The 20,846-nt window shown below is 39.9% G+C and overlaps 1 protein-coding gene across 3 annotated transcripts; it reads left to right on the top strand.

The window, feature by feature from the left end:
- The first annotated feature begins 100 nt into the window (after positions 1 to 100).
- On the top strand, positions 101 to 20,846 carry RAC1 (Rac family small GTPase 1). Of its 3 annotated transcripts, XM_073362176.2 has the most exons (7): positions 101 to 371; positions 12,196 to 12,267; positions 12,733 to 12,850; positions 15,264 to 15,320; positions 17,100 to 17,162; positions 18,868 to 19,027; positions 19,202 to 20,846. In XM_073362176.2, exons 1-7 carry the CDS (start codon positions 337 to 339, stop codon positions 19,330 to 19,332), a joined length of 636 nt encoding a protein of 211 aa, XP_073218277.1. In that variant the 5' UTR covers positions 101 to 336; the 3' UTR covers positions 19,333 to 20,846. The 3 variants fall into 3 exon arrangements, with proteins under 3 accessions (XP_073218277.1, XP_073218279.1, XP_073218278.1); XM_073362177.2 differs by lacking the exon at positions 15,264 to 15,320 and having other exon boundaries at positions 103 to 371; XM_073362178.2 differs by lacking the exons at positions 15,264 to 15,320; positions 17,100 to 17,162.

A 20,846-nucleotide genomic window follows, 5' to 3' on the forward strand; every position in this document is an offset into this window, starting at 1 on the left:
GAAGTTGCGGCAGCGCTCGGGAGAGAGACCCCGAGCTTTTCCGAATGGTTCCGAAGCCGCGTCGCGGACAGGGCGGGGGTAGTCGAGCGGTTCCGAAGGCGGGGCAGCTGGTGCCGAGCGCGGCAAGGCGGATGTGAGCAGAGCGGGAGCTTCCTGTTTCCTTGCAGCGCTCTGCTCTCCCCGCCTTGGGTGGTGGCCGCTGCCTCGTCCCCGCTTCCAGGCACTGAGGGCGGAGGCGGCCGGACGCCGGTGCGGACCCGCGGGCCCTTAGCCTCACGGACCTTCCCGCCAAGGTAGCAGCAGGAGCCGCAGAGACTCGGCCCCGTAGCAGCCCCGATGCAGGCCATCAAGTGTGTGGTGGTGGGAGACGGGTAAGCCCAGAGCGCTGCTACTCCTTCCCCGGCTGGGACCTGACCACACCCTCCGCTCCCCGGGGGTCTTTCCGCGTGGGGTGGCCGGGGCGGGCCTCTCTCCTCTCCCCCGTGCCCAGGGGTCCCCACCCGTGGGGTGGCCGGGGCGGGGCCCTCTTTCCTCCCACCCGGTCCTTGGGGGTCCGTCTTCCCCGTGGGGTGGCCGGGGCGGGGCCCTCTTTTCCTCCCCCACACTCCTGGGGCCCTGTTCCCCCTGAGGGGTGGCCGGGGCGGGCCTCGTTCCACCCGCTCCATGGGGGCCCACTACTCTTCCCCCCCCCAAACTTTCCACACCCAGCCCAATTCCTCAGGGCTCCCTGGTGGGAAGGGCATCGTGTACAGGGTATTGTGAGGTAGGTGGTGTTGTAAATAAATATGCAAGAAATTGATGGATCCCCACGCTAGTGCTGGATGACATTGATACAAAGCCCCCCCCCCCCCAAATTGTGTGAGTGGGGTACTCTGTATGAGTGTTGGCCGCGGCAGGTTATTTCAGGGTTGTGGGTGCATGTTGGGAGATCTGTATTGGTGTAGAAGGAGACCCACCAGGGGATGGTATGTGTGAAGGGGTAGTGGTCCTCCCATTCCTATTGACAAATGGGGGGTGGGAGATATGGGATAAGGGGACGGCTTTGGTATTGCTAGGAAATTAGGGTATTCAAGGCTCCCATGTGGATGTTGGTGAATGGTGGGTGCTCTAGAACTCTGGGTTTATGTGGTGAACGGACAGGTATCCCAAAGGTGGATGATTGGGTGGTGACTTGATACACAGTATTCATGCTTACAAAAATAGTGGCCTTCCCTATATGTTAGTGTGCGAGGGTGTGCACTCCAGTTTGATGCTGTCAAAGAGGTGGCCACTTCCCCAAGTTATTGTAGGGCTATTCCCTTATTTCTGACTGCTTCTAAACCACAATTAGTTTAGCAGTGGACACAACTGTTTTCTCTACTCCCTAATTAGTTATTACATGTATGAACAGTTCTTTCCTACTTTAAAGTTATATAGTAAAGGTACTGTTCTCACAGAGGCTATTGAAGCCAAATGGGGAGATTTTAGGTGCTAAAAGTCCAGGGGTGCAACAGAGCTAAGCCAGGCTCCCTACCTGCCCTGGCCCTGTGCCGCTGCTGGAAGCAGCTGGCACATCCCTGTGACCCCGGGGTGGGGGGGGTGGAGCATGGGTCTCTGTGTGCTCCCTGAGCACCAACTCCACAGCTCTCATTGGCTGGGAACTGCAGCCAATGGGAGCTGCAGGGGCGGTGCCTGTGGACAAGGGCAGTGTGTGGAGACCCTCTCACCCCTCTGAGTAGGAGCTGCTGTCAGAGAGATGTGCTGGTCGCTTTTGGGAGCTGCCCAAGATAAACGCCTCCCAGATGGAGCCCTCACCCCCTCCTGCACCCCAACCTCCTGCCCCAGCCCAGACCCCGTATTCAAACTCCTTCCCAGAGCCCTTTCCCCCACCCGCACCGTACCTCCTCCTGCACCCCAGACCTCTGCCCCAGCCTGGTGAAAGTGAGTGAGGGCGGGGGAGAGTGAGCAACAGAGGGAGGGGGGATGGAGTGAACAGGGGGTGAGAAGGGGTGAGGCCTTGGGGAAGGGATGGTGTGGGGGGCGGGGCCTAGGGCTGAATGGGGAGGCTTGGGGGTCCCTGAAATATTTTAAATCAAAGTGGGGAATCCTCAGGTTGATGAAGTTTGAGAACTGCTGATTTAGATTATAAACTGAAAGTAGATTGCGATCTCTGCAGGGCAAGGACTGTACTTTACTATGTTTGTAGCTAGTAAGGTAGGGTCCTGGTCCTAACTGAAGCCTGTAGGTGCTATTGTAATGCAAAAAATTATCAACATGTCATATATTCATTGTCTGTAAAGAACTGTGTTACACCTGTGGTACTTTGCATGCCCTGCTATTATAATAGAAATAACTTTTGGTTATTATTTGTAACGGGATTGAGCCCGAGTTTATGCATAGCTGCTGTCTCCCTTTGTAAAGAACATGTTTGAAGGTGTGTATTGTGTGTTTTAGTGCTGAATGATGTTGAATAGGCTTCATAAAGAGAAGCTCTTCCCAGCATCTTGGAAGCATTTTTTTCTTACTAGATGTCAGAGCTCATGGAGCATCACAGGCCAGCTGGAAAACAAGACTTGTTTTATGCAGTTTGATTTTTTTCATTGAAACAAAAATCCCAGTGTAGTCTAAGCATAATTGGACATCACAGCAACCCAGTGTAGATAGACTGAGGAGCGTAAGTACAGCTAGAAGAAGTCACCCTCAGCCCTGTGTCATTTAATGTGGTTTTCATCATGTTGGGAATGATCAGTTTTCGTTAACATTTAAAATAACTTTTAACAAATGTTGAATTTCAAAATTCATGTGAGATACCTGCCTTGCTCTTATTGCTTGTGCTACACAAGAATGATGTATTGACACGTTTAACAGACTCTTATAGTGCTTGTGGCACCTTAGAGACTAACCAATTTATTTGAGCATGAGCTGTTACTCTGAAACCTGTCTTATAGTGCTGTAATTCATTGGCACTGGTAGGAGTAACAACAGATCATTCTTTCACTTAGCTTAAATTAATATAATGAAAGATTTCAGAGTGGCACCCATGTTAGTCTGTATTTGCAAAAAGAAAATGAGTACTTGTGGCACCTTAGAGACATCGGATGCTGAAGTGAGCTGTAGCTCACGAAAGCTTATGCTCAAATAAATTTGTTAGTCTCTAAGGTGCCACAAGTACTCATTTTCTTTATAATGAAAGAGTAAATTACAGTACAGACCCGTTTACGCACAAATCCGCTTAATGCCCGGTAGCGCCATGCCTCCCAGTGCTACCTATTTAACACGCAAGACTCATTAACACGCGGTACAGGAACTTTCTATGTAGCACTACAGATTTGCTCACTAACTCACTGTCCTAGAAATCAACAGGAAGCGCGGAGCAGAAATGTGTTGTACGTCTTTACCGATATTGGTAAAGACGTATCAAGCACGCTTAGTCTTGAGAGAGAGAGAGATAACTACTATATATTATATAGTAATAAATGTACTACATTAGAAAACTTTAACCGTAGGCCTAATATCTTGGCAGAGGGCAAGCGTCAGCATTCCTACACTGTAGAAGAAAAGCTAGCTGCAATAGATCGAGTAAATAGCGGAGAAACCCAGGCCAAAATTTCAGAAGATATTGGGATTGCCGAATCTACTCTCTGAGAATGGCTAAAAAATGAATCTAAACTGAATGGCTTTGTACAAAATGTCAATTCTGCCGCGGGGCTTAAGCGAGAACGTGTGCGCCATTCAGCAAAACCCACAATAGACAAAGCCATGTGCATGTGTTTTGCTCAGGAAAGGCTGAAATGAATGCCGCTAAGTGGGCCAATTCTTCAAGCCCAAGTGACAAAATTTGGAAATTTAACTTGGGATGGAATCATTCCAAGCCTGCAAGGGGTTTATAAGTCGTTTTAAAAAGCGTCATGGCATAGCGCAGGTATCGATTTCTGGAGAAAGCCGATGAATCGGCCGCGAATGCATTTCATTTGCGGCGAATGACAGACTTCATAAGAGAAGAAAAAAAGTGAGCCAGAAAGAGCAGAAAATAAGTGTGTTTTTCTAAGCGAATCAGATGCTTTTTTCAGCATGGACCTCTTAACCCGCGGTCCGTTAACACACGGTCGTGACGCCGTGACTCTCGACATCTGCGCGTAAACGGGTCTGTACTGTAACTTTGATTTTTAAATCAACATCTTAATTCTTTGTCTAAAATATTTTATTAAAATGAATATTTTTCCATTAAATATTCTGAACGAATTAAATCTACCTGGGTTCAAAAAAGAGTAAGATACATTCATGAAGGATTGGTCCATCAGTGGCTGTGAGCCAAGATGGTTCAGGGGTGCAACCCATGCTTGGAGTTACCCTTAACCTCTGACTGCAAGAAAACAGGAGTGTATCACTCCAGAATTGCTCTATTCTGTACATTCTCTCTGAAGCTGTGGTCCTTGCCACTGTTGGAGACAGGATACTGGACTAGATGGACTATTGGTCTGACCAAGGATGGCAGCTCTTATGTTCTTAGCAATTTTTTTCCTATTCACTTTTAAAATTTGATGAATAAAGAGCAAACAAGTATAACACATTTATATACAAACTCTTCACAATGTGTTGTTAATTTACAAGCTAATCGTACCAATACTTAAATTGTGATTGTGTAGAATATGAATGGTTAATAAATAAGTCAGTTCATATTACACATTTTACAAACAGGTTTCAGAGTAGCAGCCGTATTAGTCTGTATTCGCAAAAAGAAAGGGAGTACTTTTGGCACCTTAGAGACTAACCAATTTATTTGAACATAAGCTTTCATGAGCTACAGCTCACTTCATCGGGTGCATTCAGTGGAAAAAGTTTTCCTTTTATAAAAATCTCACTAGCTTAACATAGCAAATTGCATTTAAACAAATTTTGCCAGACCTAGTGTTGCTGCTAATAAATTTAAATGCTGTTTTCCATGTTTTGAAAAACACTTTAGAATGTTGAATAGAAGGAAACCATGTTGTATGTGGTGGCTCATTCAACAAAAAGTATACAACTTACTAAAAAAGAAAAAAAGTGGTCCTGTATAAGTATAATCCCACTGCAACCATTTTCAGAATTATTTTTCTTCTCTTCATTTTCTTGAAAACTAAAATGGTGTAATTAGCTTAAATTTTATATATGCTATTGAGCGAAGGGCTGACATTCAATTTGTTTGCCTTTCTTAATGCAGGTGCTTCAGAAACTTCGCTGTCTGAATGGGGTCTTGATCTGTGTGTTCCCATTTTGATAACTCTTTAAATCCATGGTTGCATTTTTTCCATATTTCATTACCTAATTCTGTGTTTTCACATTTAACTAGCTGCTTTTTTTTTAAAGTACCAGCTTATCAGGTGATCTAGAACAGGGGTGGCCAACCTGAGCCTGAGAAGGAGCCAGAATTTACCAATGTACATTGCCAAAGAGCCACAGTAATACATCAGCAGCATCCTTTCAGCTCCTCCCCCCACCCCGCCCTGGCTCCCAGTGCCTCCCACCCATTGGCAGCCTGCCAATCAGCGCCTCCCCGCACCTCCCGATCAGCTGTTTTGTGATGTGCAAGAGGTTCTGGGGGACAGCGGGGAGAAACAAGGGTACTGCCGGCTCAAGGGAGGGGGTGAGAAGGGGTGGAGTGCGGGCAGAGCCAGGGGTTGAGCAGTGAGCACCCCCTGGCACATTGGAAAGTGGGCGCCTGTAGCTCCAGCCCCAGAGTCGGTGCCTATACAAGGAGCCTCACGTTAATATCTGAAGAGCTGCATGTGGCTATGGAGCCACAGGTTGGGCACCCCGATCTAGAAGAAATATCTAAAAATGATTTAAAAATATATATGGAAGCCTGAGATCCTGATTTGCTTACATATACATATTAATTTGTGTGTTTTTTCTAGCAGAATTTGGCAAAGAATAAACAAGGATATATAAATGTACATGTGTCATTGCTACTACTAAATTTCAACATTTATGAACTGTTTGTCTTTAGCATTATGCTTGAACTGATATTTATTGGTCACACAGTTGGTTAGAAAAGCACAGCAGTATCTACGTACATGACGTTTTTGCGCTCATATTTTTGGCCTTGTATCCATCTTTACAATGAAGATGGTTTCGGAGTGATAGATGGCAACTGTTGCTTTGTGAATTATTTTATTATGCAGAGAAATAAGATTGTATAATGTGCAACACTTTTCTGCTACTTACTTCGATATTCTTTATAAGGAATTCTTATTGAAGATGAGAATTTGGTACAAAAGCATTGATACCAGTTATTTTTAGCAGAGTATTTTGCTTTCATTCAGGCTTGTTTAGATACTTCCCTAACTGAAGCATCTAAACAACTGCTTATTGTTATGGAATCCTGAGCGGTTTCATCTAATGAGAGGGGACAGTTCTGCAGTGGAAACAAACTGATTACTAGGCACCACAGAAATAGCCAGACCTCTCATTGTACTGTAAAGGTTTTTGTTATCCTTAATATATACTTACAACTGAAGCAGTGGCTTCCCTTTAGTGAATACAGTTGAAATTGCTTTCCTTAACACAAAGATTTTCATTGACTCGAAGTCGATATTTAGCATAAATCAAAGCTGTGACATATTTGATTCAATAGTTAATGGTTAGCTTTTCTATTGTAAACTGTCTTCTGAGATTTAGCTGTAAAAAAAATTCTCCCGGGTGGAAAGTTGACTTTGAGTTTCATCTTGCAAATTACTAACCCTTGAATTTAGTAAAATATCAGGTAGATTAGACCACAAACTTATAGTTCTTGTTATATACTTAAAAATGTTTTTCCTACTGAAGTGTTTAGGGCGCTATACGTAAGAATAAACAATACAGTATTCCTCTCAGACACAAGATTTTAAAAAACAAGTAGTACAAACTTAACTGCAAAAAGGTTCAGTTTTTTGCTTGGATTTATATCAGTATGGCAGCATTGTTCTAGTGCATAAAAGCCAATTGTAGCTTCATTGTCCAAGCTCAATGAAGTGCAGAAAGTAAACAAAATAAATAGTGAGAAGTAAACCTTTCAGTTGATCTAAGGTATCAATAGAACAAAGGAAATTTAAAAAAATATTAACTTGGCAATATCCCTTTAAAACAAAGACAATTGGCTTGTTCTAGTTCAGTGCAAATATTCCAAATTGTTTCCAGTAGTGAAGCATTCCTGTAGTATGGTGGTTCTTTAATTTTCATTTTGCTGAACACTTCAACCTTTCCCATAGCAGTCTGTCTGTCAACTTTGGGGCCGCTAGAGAGGCTATTGGGGGTTGGAATTTGGGGAGCTGCTGTTACAACACGCTTCTGAATTTAAAAATTAAAACTGGGTAGAATTCTGGTTCATCTAGAATAGTGCCTTTTGGGAACGAAATTTAGGATTTAGTTCTCAGAACTGGTAGAATAAGATATTTGATTATTTCAAATAAAAGCTCCCATCACAGAGCCTCTCGGCTCTGAGTAGTGTTAAACTCACAAAACAAGTACACAGCTTTTTGACCAGTGTCAATGCTAGAAGAGTTTCATCTACTATTTAAATTATATGAATTCTGAGAGGAGAGAAGAGATGGGCCTTACACTGTGTACTGAAGGTCCATACTCTGGTTCAGGTGGACTAGTGGGAGAAATACATTCCACAGGGAAAAAGCCTTTCCAGGAGGATTCTACCAATTCTTGGACATCTAAGTTAAGGAAACTGTTAACCCAAGTGCCTCAATTGGCCTCCATTGCCATTGTTGCAAACAAGCGCCGTGTTCTCAACTGTAAAATTTTGGAAAATCTCCAGTTGTCATACTACTGCCTACGCAGATCCAGTGGTGTTAAAATTGGAGGGAATATTAATGTAGACTGTCTGCCAGCATTTTCACCACAGTGCCATCTAACCCTGCTCAAACCAAATCTAGTGTTGTGCAAGACTTCCCAAAAATTGCTAGTGTAGATATTCTTGGGTTTCCAGGATCCAAACCATGTAAAGTTTTATAGATCAGTCAACACCTTGAATTGCACCTGGAAGCAAATAGGGGTTCAGTGCAGTCTTGGGAAACTTGGGGTAATATGCTCTGTGGAACACAGTGAAACCAGAATTATGCAGTCTCCTGTCTGCCTGTATTCTCTCAAATTAATTTTAAAACTTTCCATGATTTACAGACTATATTTCCTATTACAGCCTGATGCTACTAACTACCGTTGATAGGATTGGAAAGCCATGGTTAAATAGTTGCTAGAAATTTTGTTGACCATTTTCAGATTAGTCATTTCCCCCCGATTAGTCATTCTATTAATGCATCTTAATCTAAAGTTTCTGTGTGTAAGGGATTTCCACTCACTATATGATTACAGCTCTTCCCTAGAAGAGTTGCCTTCATTCAGACTCTAAGCACTTTTCAAATGAAGTGTATTAACATAATATTGAAACAGGAGATGAGGAATAAATGTAATGTAGGTTACCATAGCAAAGGTAGGCATTAAAGTTTTATTTCTGAGTTGGTAACCATACACATCTGATTCATAGGGCAGAGAGCCAAGAGGCTAGAGATGCAGGAAACCTAGAATAGAACAAGTCTGAAACACAGGGCTTTTGAACTTGTTTTTTCTTGTTGATTTAATGACTTAGCCTGATTGTTGTGTGGCTTTGTAGCACCAGGCAGTTCTTTTAATTCTTTTAAGCCTGGAATGAAATCTTTCACCACCACCTTCCTGGGATGCTCTGAATAACCCACAGCAGACTCACTATTCCCACTGCACAGTGAGCTGGAAAGGAAGACGTGAGGGCCGAAAATTGCTCTTCATTCACTGTTGCAAATAATGAGTGGAATATTCTTACTTTTCAATACCTATCAAACCAGTGGTCTTAAATTTTATATTCAAATTGTTTATACTTATTGATGTCTTATGGGACCTATTGAGAATGGGGCATCAGGTGAAACATGCTCCGGAATCTTAACAGTATTGCCTCCAGGTCCTAAAGAAGCCTCCCATAGAATATGGGACTTTGGTGCTCCAGAACTTCTAAGGTTTAAAGCTTTGATGACTTATTTATAATCTGGACCTATTCTATTCCTATTCTGTGGCACTCTGGAAGGCCTAGGTCCATACATACTCTTTACAATTTCCCTTTTGGAAGTGTTAATATCCTGGACTCAGACTCTTACAGGTATGAAGTCTAAGAATACTCAATTGGTTTAATGATATTAAAACAATACAACAGGCTCCTGTTTTCAGAGAATGCTGGTTTACTTCAAGACTCCTGGAAACTCCCAATTTGTGTAGAAAGATTTATAATATTTAGAGTGATGTTCACCTTAAAATCACTTTGCAAACATTATTCCTCATAACAACCCTGTGAGGTAAGTAATTATCCCTATTTCACAGGTTGGGAAAACTGCAAAAGGGTCTGTGATTTGCTCAAGGGCACTGTTTTACAGCTGGGATTAGAATTTGGGAGACTCTGGCTCCTAGTCCTGAGCTCGACTGACTAGACTTTACTCCTCTTTCCTTTTATTTAAATACACCTCGTCATTTCTCTGTTATATGCTGGGAATGCTAAACTTTTAGGACTGCCATGAAGGTGCAACTTTACTGCCTCTTTTTTCATAATGATAAACTGCAGCTGTTTCTGCTTCATTTCAATATGCCACTGGAGTGAATCCTTGAAGTAAGCATTTACTGGCTGCCCAGGGATCATCCATCCCTGGTCCAATCTCATTAACTTACAGATCCTGAAGCAAATCCCAGTTTCCCATGTGTTCCTGATTGAGAATTTGCTAGGCCACTTTTTTGCATACATCTTAAAGCCACCAGAAAGACATCTACTACAGTAAAATATGCAAAACTGAGGCTTACTAAGTACAGAATTTAATGCCATAAATTAGAGGTGTATCTGAGCACAAAATACGGTGCAAATTTCAGGAGGAAATTGCAGCTAATATAACAGAAGAGAGTTGAAATTTAGACTTTCCTTACTGCTTCAAAATTAGTGTGAACAATTTATATAATCAAATTATAAGAGTTTATATCTTGAGTGATGAGAAAAAACTTCATTAGGTGGGACAAAAAGCTACAGCATATTGAGCATTATGCTGTGTGCCAGCCCGCCACTGAGGGCTCGTCTACACTGGCAATGGTAAAGCGCTGCTGTGGCAGCACTTTAACATGGTTTGTGTGGTTACGAGGGGCGCAGCTGCCAGTGCTGAAACTTGCTGTGCTTGGGGGGCAGTCTTTTCACACCCCTGAACAAGAAAGTTGCAGTGCTGTAAATTGCCAGTGTAGACAAGCCCTGAGTCAGAAACAGTTAAGAATTACATATGGACATGTGGGATAGATTCCCAGATAGGCACTAGCATGGGCAGATCACAACGGCCTTGCTTAAGAGTCTAGTTTTATCGGTCATTAAGAACAATTGAATAGCTTGTCAAGCAAACAAAGTATTGTTGAATTGATTAAGAAAGTGTATTGGAGGAACCTGTTGCAGGCAGAGTTTCAATGTACAGAGTAACTTGTAGCTCTGACAGAGCACAGGGTCCACCTAACCTGCTTTCATTGTTGAATCACTAGAGATGATTAGTAGGTATTGGCTGTTGCAAAGATTATAAAAATATCAAACAAGGTCTTTTTACCTTTGGAAAGGAAAGAGGAAATCCACATTAAAGTAACTAGATGCTTTCACAAACCAGACAAAATATGTAGTCATTGTGGTGATAGTAAATACGATAAAACTGCCACAGGTGTTAACTCATAATGTTTTAACGCCAGAAAGCCTATGTATATTAAAGCCCTTGACAAAAATCCTTTTGTAAGCCTTGCAGTAATATTTTTCCTCATGCAAAAGCTAAAGGACATTTGATTAGTTGCTAGGATTTCTTTGTGTAACAACTAAGTACTAAGGTAAGACTTCACAGCAGATAACCTGACTTCAATGAGTTTCTTAACCATGTGAGAGAGAGAGAGAGTATAAGAGTTGCATGAGTCATAGCGTAATGGAAGGTTATACTTGTAAGTACAGCAAGGATTAAAATGCTGCTGATGCATATATTTTGGACAATCAGTATTTGGTGATAAAACATCTGCCTGAAAATACTTTGCCTTTTGAATAGAAGTTCATCTGTTCAAGTGAGGAGTAAGCATCAGGAAGAACATAATCCCTTGATGACATTATCTTCTTTGCAGCAGCTAATAATTGCAGAAGTGATCCTCTGGAAAATGTTATAATATCAAAGGAGGATACTCTTCAAATGAGGAACAAGTATCAGGACCAGATGAACTCTTAAGCATTAGAAACCTAATTTTTATGAAATTTTAGTCTGTTTCTCTCTCTCAAAAAAAAGTTATGTAGTCAAACCTTAATTATCCCAACCCTTGTTAATTGAACCTGTTACCAAAGGTAACAAAGCTACCTGCCTTAATATTTGAGTTTAGGTAACGCTGGGGAGAAGGGAGCTGGCTATCAGGTCTTCAAAGAAATCCAGAACATAGGCTTTCTCCCCAATTATCTGGAGGAGTTTGGGTTTTTTTGTGGGAGAATCTTTGCATAAGTTGGATTTAATGTTAGGATAGAATTAGCTCTACATGAGTTTTCCATGATATGTCTGTGGGTTTCTAAGGAAGTGATAATGCATACAGGATCTCATTCTGCCATTTTAGCAGATGTTGGTGAGGACTGCTACTCCTGTTTCCTCAACCCCTATAATGTGGCATTTTGAGAAGAAATTGGCAATAGTTTCTTAAAAGTTAACTGGTGTAAGGAAAATAAAGTTGAGTCTTGTAAAAGGAATAACAACTTTAAGTTGAATTAAGGGTGGGGGGAGATATTCCTTTCAGTTTTATAAATTTCAAGAACTTGTGCTAATGATAGGTATATCAGTACTGTTCAGGGAGTTAAATTGGTCATTTGACAGCAGAAATTGGTTTTCTGGTTAAGACATATGACTTTTTTTGTAGCTAAAATCCAAACAAAGTCTGGTAACTTTTTATTGACCCTTCATATTTTAGGAGATCTTACATTATTTGGCTCTGTCTGCCACTGAAGCTTAAGTTTATCTTCTGACTGATGTGTTTACTATTGGAAAGCTACAGTCACAGAACTTTGAGCACTGACAATTCAAGTTTCAGCTTAATCTCACTTCAAATGGCAAAATGAAATGGTTTCTGTTGAAGGGCTGTTTATTCTCCCTTGCATATAAGAGAGAGCACTTAACCATGAATATACTTTCTCTTTTACAGTGCTGTAGGTAAAACATGTCTACTCATCAGTTACACAACCAATGCATTTCCTGGAGAATACATACCCACTGTGTAAGTATATCAATAAAACCTTATGAACTAATTTATGTCAGTCTGTATACTAGCCACTGTTAGTGGTGGTGGTTTTTAATTGTGTACATCAGTTGAAAACATCACCATTTAGTTTTCTCTTAATAAAAGCTTAACTCAGCATCTAGATTTATTTAAGAGTATTTTTGGCTTCTTGGGTTTACTTTTATATTTGGTGTCTGTGATATGTGGTGGTATCCATGTAGTATTTATTTATTGTACATTTTTATCAGCTCACTTCCACTATGCCCACTAATCAATTTATACTGGGACTACATTTGATGGTGGAGATAGATGGATTAGAGTTTGACTTTTTCCATCTGTAATCTTTGTGACTAGGATTTTACAGAAGATCTTAGCCTTTGTAGATTACTGTAAAAGATAAATTTATTGGCTTGCTATTATTCACAGAAAAGACTTGAACTAATCTTTTTTTTAATTCTGTAGCTTTGACAACTACTCTGCTAATGTAATGGTTGATGGAAAACCAGTCAACCTAGGTTTGTGGGATACAGCTGGACAAGAAGACTATGACCGATTACGTCCATTATCCTATCCACAAACAGTAAGACTTATACTATGAGATATTTGAAAGCATGTATATAGCCTAAATAGCCCTATAAATGTCTGATTGCTTCTTTCTTGAATCATGCTAAGATTTTTAACACTTCATCATATTAAGATATCAAATTTAATGGTAAAATTGAACTCTGGCGAGTTCCATCTGAATGCTGCAGCCATAATACTTGGGTCTTGTATCTGTCTGCAATTGAAGAGATGTCGAAACCTTCACACACACACGCACTTATTTTTCATACACTGAGGCATGCTGGCTTTATGTGCAATTGGAGACCCACAATTGACTAGAATATTTAATTGAAAAATAAATTTTGATGAATTGAGTAGTCTTAATAGAAAGTCTGTTGATTAAGGTTAGAGTCCCTGCCAAAAGCAAGATCTGGTTTTTGGGCATGCTGTTTGGCTCCAGTCTGACACTCATTGCTAAGCACTTGATGTCATTCAGCTTCATTTGATTTGGTATTAAATGTGAAAGAGCCACACTCTCTTTTCTTGGGGTTGACATGGGGTATGTTAGAGCTCTTAAATTATTTCAGGCCAAGAGTATTTATGATACACTTGTAATTTCGATGATAACATCAGGAGAAATGTATTTGTGTTTTGTTGCTTGTAACTAGTTAAATCCTGAACCTGCATAGACCGTGCCTTGTTCCTTCTGTATATGGAAGATTCATAGATTCATAGATATTTATGACGTAGTCTGCTCTAGTCTCTCAAGTGCAGCTGCCACCACAGCTCAGCTAATCTCTTTAGATACTAGTTTCCTAAAGCTATTTTCTGTCAAACTCAGTGGTCTTCTTTTGAGCTAGACTTTATCTGATAGAACTGTCCTTCAGCTAGAAGAAAGTGGTAAACTTAGAGTTATTGCAGCTTTCTCATAGTAATTACTAGCCATTATAAATGGTCTGAAACTATATTTCATGTTCTCAAATATTAAAATGCAAAACTACTTCATTTCTTATATAATTTCATTTCTCTGTGGAATAAGATGGATTTCACTCAGTGAACTCTAACTTAAATTTTTGTAGTTCATTCGTCTTAATTCAGTTTTCATTCATACGCTATGGTCACTAGTCCTCACAATAAGGCTTTCTTCTCAACCATGAGACCAGAGACTGATAAAAACCTGTCAACTATAGGTGGTCCCTACAAAACTTCCAGAGATCTCTGCTTCTGCGAGGAAGAAAATCCAGCAGTTATCTCTGCACTCTCTCGTATGCAGGAGCAGTAGTGGGATATTTAAAACAAAGGAAACTCCCAGGCTTGTTTAGGAGACTCTCAGCACCTTAACAACATCTCTTTTCTTCTAACATGGTGGTTCTCAACCAGGGGTACATGTACCACTAGTGGTACACAGAGATCTTCCAGGATGTACATCAACTCATCTAGATTTACTCACCTAGTTTTACAACAGGCTACATAAAAAACACTAGCGAGGTCAGTACAAACTAAAATTTCATACGGACAATGATTAATTTATACTGCTCACTGAAATGTAAGTACAATATTTATATTCCAATTGATTTATTTTATAATTGTATGGTAAAAATGAGAAAGTCAGCAATTTTTCAGTAATAGCGTGCTGTAACGCTTTTGTCTGATTTTGTAAACAAGTAGTTTTTAAGTGAGGTGAAACTTGGGGTACACAAGACAAATCAGACTCCTGAAAGGGATACTGTAGTCTGGAAAGGTTGAGAACCACTATTCTAAAAGGCATCACAGGGTGAAGAATGGCTCATTGGGAACCCACCAAATTGTGAGAAAAGGTAGAACTTTAAAGTGTATTGAACTGTCATGTGCCAAACCTATGTACAGGGGGACAAAATGTTTGTTCAACCTGCTGGGCACTCAATCAACAGATCAGTTATAGTAAATAAAGAAATGTGAGTTGATAAAGACCTGGTGTTAGAAGTTGATATTTGTTCTGCACCCAAGTTGATGTAGTAATAACTTCCTTCTCACATGGCTTTGCAATTCACACTTTAAACTTCACTTCTTTAGTGTATTCTGTTCTCACTGTATGGAAAATCTTTGAGGATTGGTAAACGTGACACATGAATGAGAGGAAAACTTCTTATCTAATTTTTTACTGTGTGACTCTTGTCCACTCGAGTGTGGTTTAACTTTTTTTTTTAAAAGAGATGAGCATGCTTAGCAGTGTTTGCTGTTCCTAGTCATCTTTATCAATATAGGCAGCTAAATCTACAGCTTTAGAAGAAATAGTTCTAGTGGGTTTTTCTAGATGTCTGGTGACTTCCAAGGAAGATAGCCTTTTGAGAGGGAAAGCTGTGTTGTGAGGATTGGTGAGAATAGTAATGCTGAGAAGAAATGGTCAGGTAATAGCAAACTTTTTACATTAAAGTTACTCCTAAACTTAATTTGTCTTATACTGTTGTTAGGTTGGAGGAACCAATGATAACAATTTAACTTCCAGTCTGAAAGATCAACCTATTGCCGTATGTAAAACTTTCAATAAACTTAAGTTCCAAGTTCTGTTGCCTTGTTTTTCTCACAATAATACAGTGATAAATTGGCCCCTATTTTATTAAACAATAGTTGTTCCCTTGTACTTAAAGTTTAACTCTTGGGACACTATTATTACTTTAGAGGTCTGAGCACTCACTACTATCATACCTCTTTAAATCAATGCTTTTCTAAAGAGTAAAGTTTTTCTTAAAGTTAAAATGTGTTTTCCTCCTGTGTTTTGGATTAGATTTTTAATACAGAAGGGTAACCTGAAAGTTGCAAATAACCCATAGAACTTTTTAACCCATAGAACTTCCTGTACACGCAAACATTTTGATTACCTGGAATTAGTAAAGGGGTGAAGTGAAGCTGCACAACATGCAGAACTAGAGATTTGCCATAAACTTGCAGAACTGGAAAAATTAAGTAGTGGCCATAGTATCATATTATGTGATATTGCCCATCTTTCTTCTTCTGGTGTCATGGCTGGGGAAACTTGCTGGGGTGATGCATGAAGGACTGGGTTGCAAGTGCTTAGCAGTGCAGATGTCAGAAACAAACCTAACAGAAAGCCTTGAAATGCCGTACAATCAACTAACATTCTGAAATGCCTTTGATTCCTTAATAAACTTGTGTGTTTATTTGTATTTACTCCAATATGAAAAGTGGGTCAAGGAAAGCTGGAGCTTTGAGTAATACTTTGTTCAGGTGTAAGATTTATGTAGGAAGATTGCAGTAATCTTCAGATGACCAGATTTAGAAATGAATCTTCTAGTTAACCAAATTTAAACACTTTCTCAAAATAGGTTAGAAGCAATCAGGATATGAAGCCTTTGACATTTGTATTTTGTTGCATTTGCACATTAATCTTATTATTTCCCATCTCTTCTATCTTTCCCTCAATGATTTTTTTTTTCCACTCAGTCTCTTCCTTGCAATAAAATTCATCCCTCCCTCAACTGAAAGGCAAGGGGATGACTTTTTAAAAGGTCTTTCTTCTCTGGTCCAATCACTAAGGAATGGAGTAGGCTAGTAAGATTGGTTTGCACTCTGAATTTTTTTACATGCCTGATCCTAGCTGGGAGGGAGGAGGGAAACCCTACAGTGTTTCATATTAACATTCTATATAATAGATTCAGAACTCACACAGGATTCATTTAATCTGTGCACAACAGTAATAATCTGCAAATTGTGTACTGGATGCAAGAAAATGTCGTCTTAAATGGTTTAAGGATATTTTACATAAAGTAGTCATTTAAAGCTGGCCAGCTGACGTGATTTGTCAGAGCCATACTCCACGTTGCACCCATTCCCTCAGACCAGAAAATCTCTTCTGAACTGGTATGATTTTGCTTTCAGAAGTAATGGAGCAGTAACACTTAGGACCCACCTAGCACATTAGTGCAGGATGTTATTTAAATCTTAAATCACTTGGCCTTTCATTGTGTCTAAGCTGAAAGGGAGACAGGAGACTGCAATTCTAGTGACTCTTCTCTTACTGTTATCCACAAAATTCTATTTCTCCTTTCATCAAAATGTGATGGGCTCCTCCAGGGTTCTACTATTTTTTCAGTATCTGAATAGCTTAGCTAGAGTTGAGGTGCTGGGAGTAAAATTTTGAAATGCTAACATACTGCTAGCACAACTATTCTAGCAGTTACTGACTAGATGCCTGCAGTAGCTGAATAGAAACCTATTTTATATTAAAGAAGATACCGTTTGTTCTCCAGTGGTTACTGTACTGGGCTAACTCAACATTTGTTTTGTAGGATGTCTTCTTAATTTGCTTTTCCCTTGTGAGTCCCGCATCCTTTGAAAATGTTCGTGCTAAGGTAAGTGTAGGCTAGTGTCCCCTTCTTTCCTTGGAGAGACTAATCACTGTACTGTTTCTTAGGGCACAGCCTGTATCCTTTGCTTTACAGTAGGAATTAAAGGAAAAACTGGGTTCACATGTTCTATGAAATTCTTGTGTGAAGACATCAGTAATGTTGGAGTTTAGCAGGTGTCATTTAAATTACATGACTGACAATGTTTGCAGTGTTGTAGCCGTGTAGGTCCCAGTATATTAGAGACACAAGGTGGGCGAGGTAATATCTTTTATTGGACCAGCTTCTGTTGGTGAAGGAGACAAGCTTTTGAGCTGCACAGAGCTCCTTCCTCTTCAGGTCTCTGCAAGTTTATGACCTGAAGAAGAGCTCTATGCAGCTCAAAAGCTTGTCTCCTTCACCAACAGAAGCTGGTCCAATAAAAGATATTACCTTGCCCACCTTGTCTCTCTGATTAAACAATGCTACTTTACCTGTAAAGGAGAAATCCAGAATTTTGCTGCTTTCGGCCATGTCAGTTGCTTAATCTTAAAAGTTCCTTTTAGCAGTGCAGTGCACCTGCTACAGTTCAAACTAGAATCTTTTTCTTTGATGTGAGATGGTAAGGAAAAAAGTAATTGACAAAACAGATAGTTAGGAAAATGATAAAATGTAAGTCGGTTAAATGGAATACACGAATCTTATAAACCTGTTTTAAGATATCAGGTGGTATAGGGAGCTCTTAAAGGCACATCTGATAGCAAAGAATTTGGAAAAGTGCATAGGCAAAAGGGGCAAATTTTGGTGGCCATTGAAGACTTGATCTAGGCTCTGCACTTTGCCTGCTGACTAACCAGAAAATCAGCTGGCATTCAGAACCTTATTTTAGTCCTGTCACATTTCCATTGGCAAGGAGAAATGATCCATTCTGCATGATGGAGAGCTGTCGCAGATGGTCTATTATCGTGAATGTATTCTCTTCTCCTTGTTTTGCAAAGCCACAACAGGATTTTTCAGCCTGCAGAAGTCAACTGTCCTGGATAAGAAAGGAGTTAAGTCTCTCTCTGATGTTAAATGCTGGATGCCATGCTTGTTGGCTCAGGTTCACAAAGCCAAAATGTAGCTGCCTTGGGGTGATCCCCTTTATCTTTGTTATGCTTAATATTCAATGAATCTTGAACAAGGGGATATATTTCAATTTGGGCACGTATTGATTTTACAATTTACAGTTTATTGAAAGACATGGGAGGGTATTTCTTCCACCCACCCACCTATTCTGGGGTATCTCTGCTTGTGATTACACTTCTGAGCCCAGCTGAACTTTAACTGAAATTTTTCTGCTAACTGTTAAATTGCCCGAAAAGTTTCCATACTCCTGTCAAACCAGTGAACAAAGGGCATTTCCACTGAGTATTGACTACTGTCTGGACCAGCTGGCTGCATGAGGCCCAATTAGCACACAGCTGCGGCCCAGCTCAGCTGTGTGCTAAAGGCCATGGGTGAGCCCGGGGTCCCAGGTAATAAGTTGAGAACCATTGGTCTGGACAGAGTGACTGTCACTTGTCTTGTGGTTAGAGAAGGCATATTTTGGGGGAATCTCATCTTTAATTTCTTTGCCCCACATTTCTACCTACCTTACTGGAATGTTGTGAGTCTTTAATGATTTGTAAAGTACTCTGTGGGTCTTATGACAGTTGCTAGACAAGTACAAACTTGCATCCTTTTTTTGCAGTGGTATCCTGAGGTGCGACACCATTGCCCTAACACTCCCATCATTCTAGTGGGTACCAAACTTGATCTTAGAGATGATAAAGACACTATTGAAAAGCTGAAGGAAAAGAAATTGACTCCAATCACCTATCCGCAAGGCCTTGCCATGGCAAAAGAGATTGGTATGATTTTTACTGAATTACATTGACTCTACCTGAAATTCATTGTATAGGAGGAGACTTTAATTTTAAGAGGAGATACTTTTAACTGACCGACTGCCAAAAACAGAAACAAGGGTGTCTTTGGCACAATGTAGAGAATTGTTTTGTAACTTCAAACCTTCTGGCTTTCTGCAGGTGCAGTGAAATACCTAGAATGCTCAGCACTTACACAGCGAGGCCTCAAGACAGTATTCGATGAAGCTATTCGAGCAGTTCTCTGCCCCCCTCCTGTAAAGAAGAGGAAGAGAAAATGTCGTCTGCTGTAAATGTTACCCTGCCCCACCCCCACTCCGAACCTAGTGTGCTTTGCTCAGAACAAGGGAGCATTCACATTCAATGCCAAGTTTTTCTGTTATAAATTAGTTCTCTTCCATAAAATTTTTGAACCAATCAACAATTTCATGGTTTCATTTGTTTAAAGTATGAGAACTGCTTTTCAAATTCTACTACAAGTGAAATCCTAAAAAATGATAAACCTATGTAAAGCCTTATTTTTAAAGTCCTATTCTTGCTCAGATTAATCAAGTGTTGCCAAACTATCTGCTGAATTAAGTTGTGTTGTTGTGCTATGAGCACTAAGCCCTAAACTATTTTTAAGACTCTTGTCTTTAAGAAAACTCTAATGTCTGTAGGAAATGCAAAACACTCTAGTTTTTCACAACTATGTAACAGTACAGTATCCTTAGGAAAATGTTGCAGTCTAATGTAAACATTTTCTCAACCTGTGGTTGTTGCATAGCATTGTATATCCAACCTAAATGATTAAGGTAATTGACTATATGACTGACAACCTTAGTCACAGTAAAAAATGCTTTATCCCTGGTAAGGGCTCGGTTACAATGTAGTTCTTGCTGCTGTGATTAAAAATAAATATTCTTACTGAAGTATATGTACTCCTCTTGACAGCATTGTATTGTGATGGGTAGGTGAAACACATCTGGTTTGATCAAGTGATATTGCCAGACAGTATTTTGACACTGTACAGACCAATTTACACTACATTGTCAACTGAGTGGTTAAGCTGAATAGATTTTTGTCACAGGTAAAATCTGTAACAGTAAAATTAACTTGTCACAAATATGCAGTAGGTGAAAAAGTGGTTGGTGTTTATAGGTAGGTTTTTTTTGAATTAATTTTCAAGTAGGGCACAACTTTTAAACAACTTTGAACTGGTCCATTCCCACAGATGTTATATTTAGTAAATTCTTTTCTTGTAGAATTTCTTCTTCTTGAGCAATATAACTTGTATTTTAAAACCTTTCTGATATATTAGCATTTTGTGCTTTTTGTAGATTAGAAAGTTTACGCATATCCTTATTTTCCTGTTACTTCTGATCCAGTAAGTTACGTGCTTTCTGAGGAGCTTTCTTTAGTCTTCTAGTCATTAGGTGTAAAAATCATGTGAAACAGCTTTACAAGTTTTAGTAATTTTTATACTTTTGACCTCCTTAAGCTCTGAACCTTCTCAAACATTACTTTGCCAGGTACCCCAACACTAACATGACTAATGCTGACAATTGTCCTTTAGCTCACCTACATGTGCATCACAATGATTTATCTGGTAATGATAACTTGGGTCTGTGAAGTTCTGTAACTTAGTGCTAACAATGTTCTGTACATCCTAAACTGGCAAGAATACAATGTTGAACTATACCCTTTCAACCACTAGAGCAAAATTTAAAAATCAAGTTGCAAAATTGTGAAGTTTTTCCATTGATCTTTTGCTAATGCAGTTAGCAGTATGTTTTGCATGTATGACTTAATAAATTCTTGAATCATG

Source organism: Lepidochelys kempii, chromosome 10 (genome assembly GCF_965140285.1).
Source record: "Lepidochelys kempii isolate rLepKem1 chromosome 10, rLepKem1.hap1, whole genome shotgun sequence".
Taxonomy (NCBI): Eukaryota; Metazoa; Chordata; order Testudines; family Cheloniidae; genus Lepidochelys; species Lepidochelys kempii.

Bases quoted from the DNA above. Each gene is read 5' to 3' on its own strand.
- RAC1 (XM_073362176.2), top strand. From the start codon at position 337: ATGCAGGCCATCAAGTGTGTGGTGGTGGGAGACGG. The intron at 372-12,195 runs GTAAGCCCAGAG...TCTCTTTTACAG, and splicing joins TGTGTGGTGGTGGGAGACGG to TGCTGTAGGTAAAACATGTC. The intron at 19,028-19,201 runs GTATGATTTTTA...GGCTTTCTGCAG, and splicing joins TGCCATGGCAAAAGAGATTG to GTGCAGTGAAATACCTAGAA.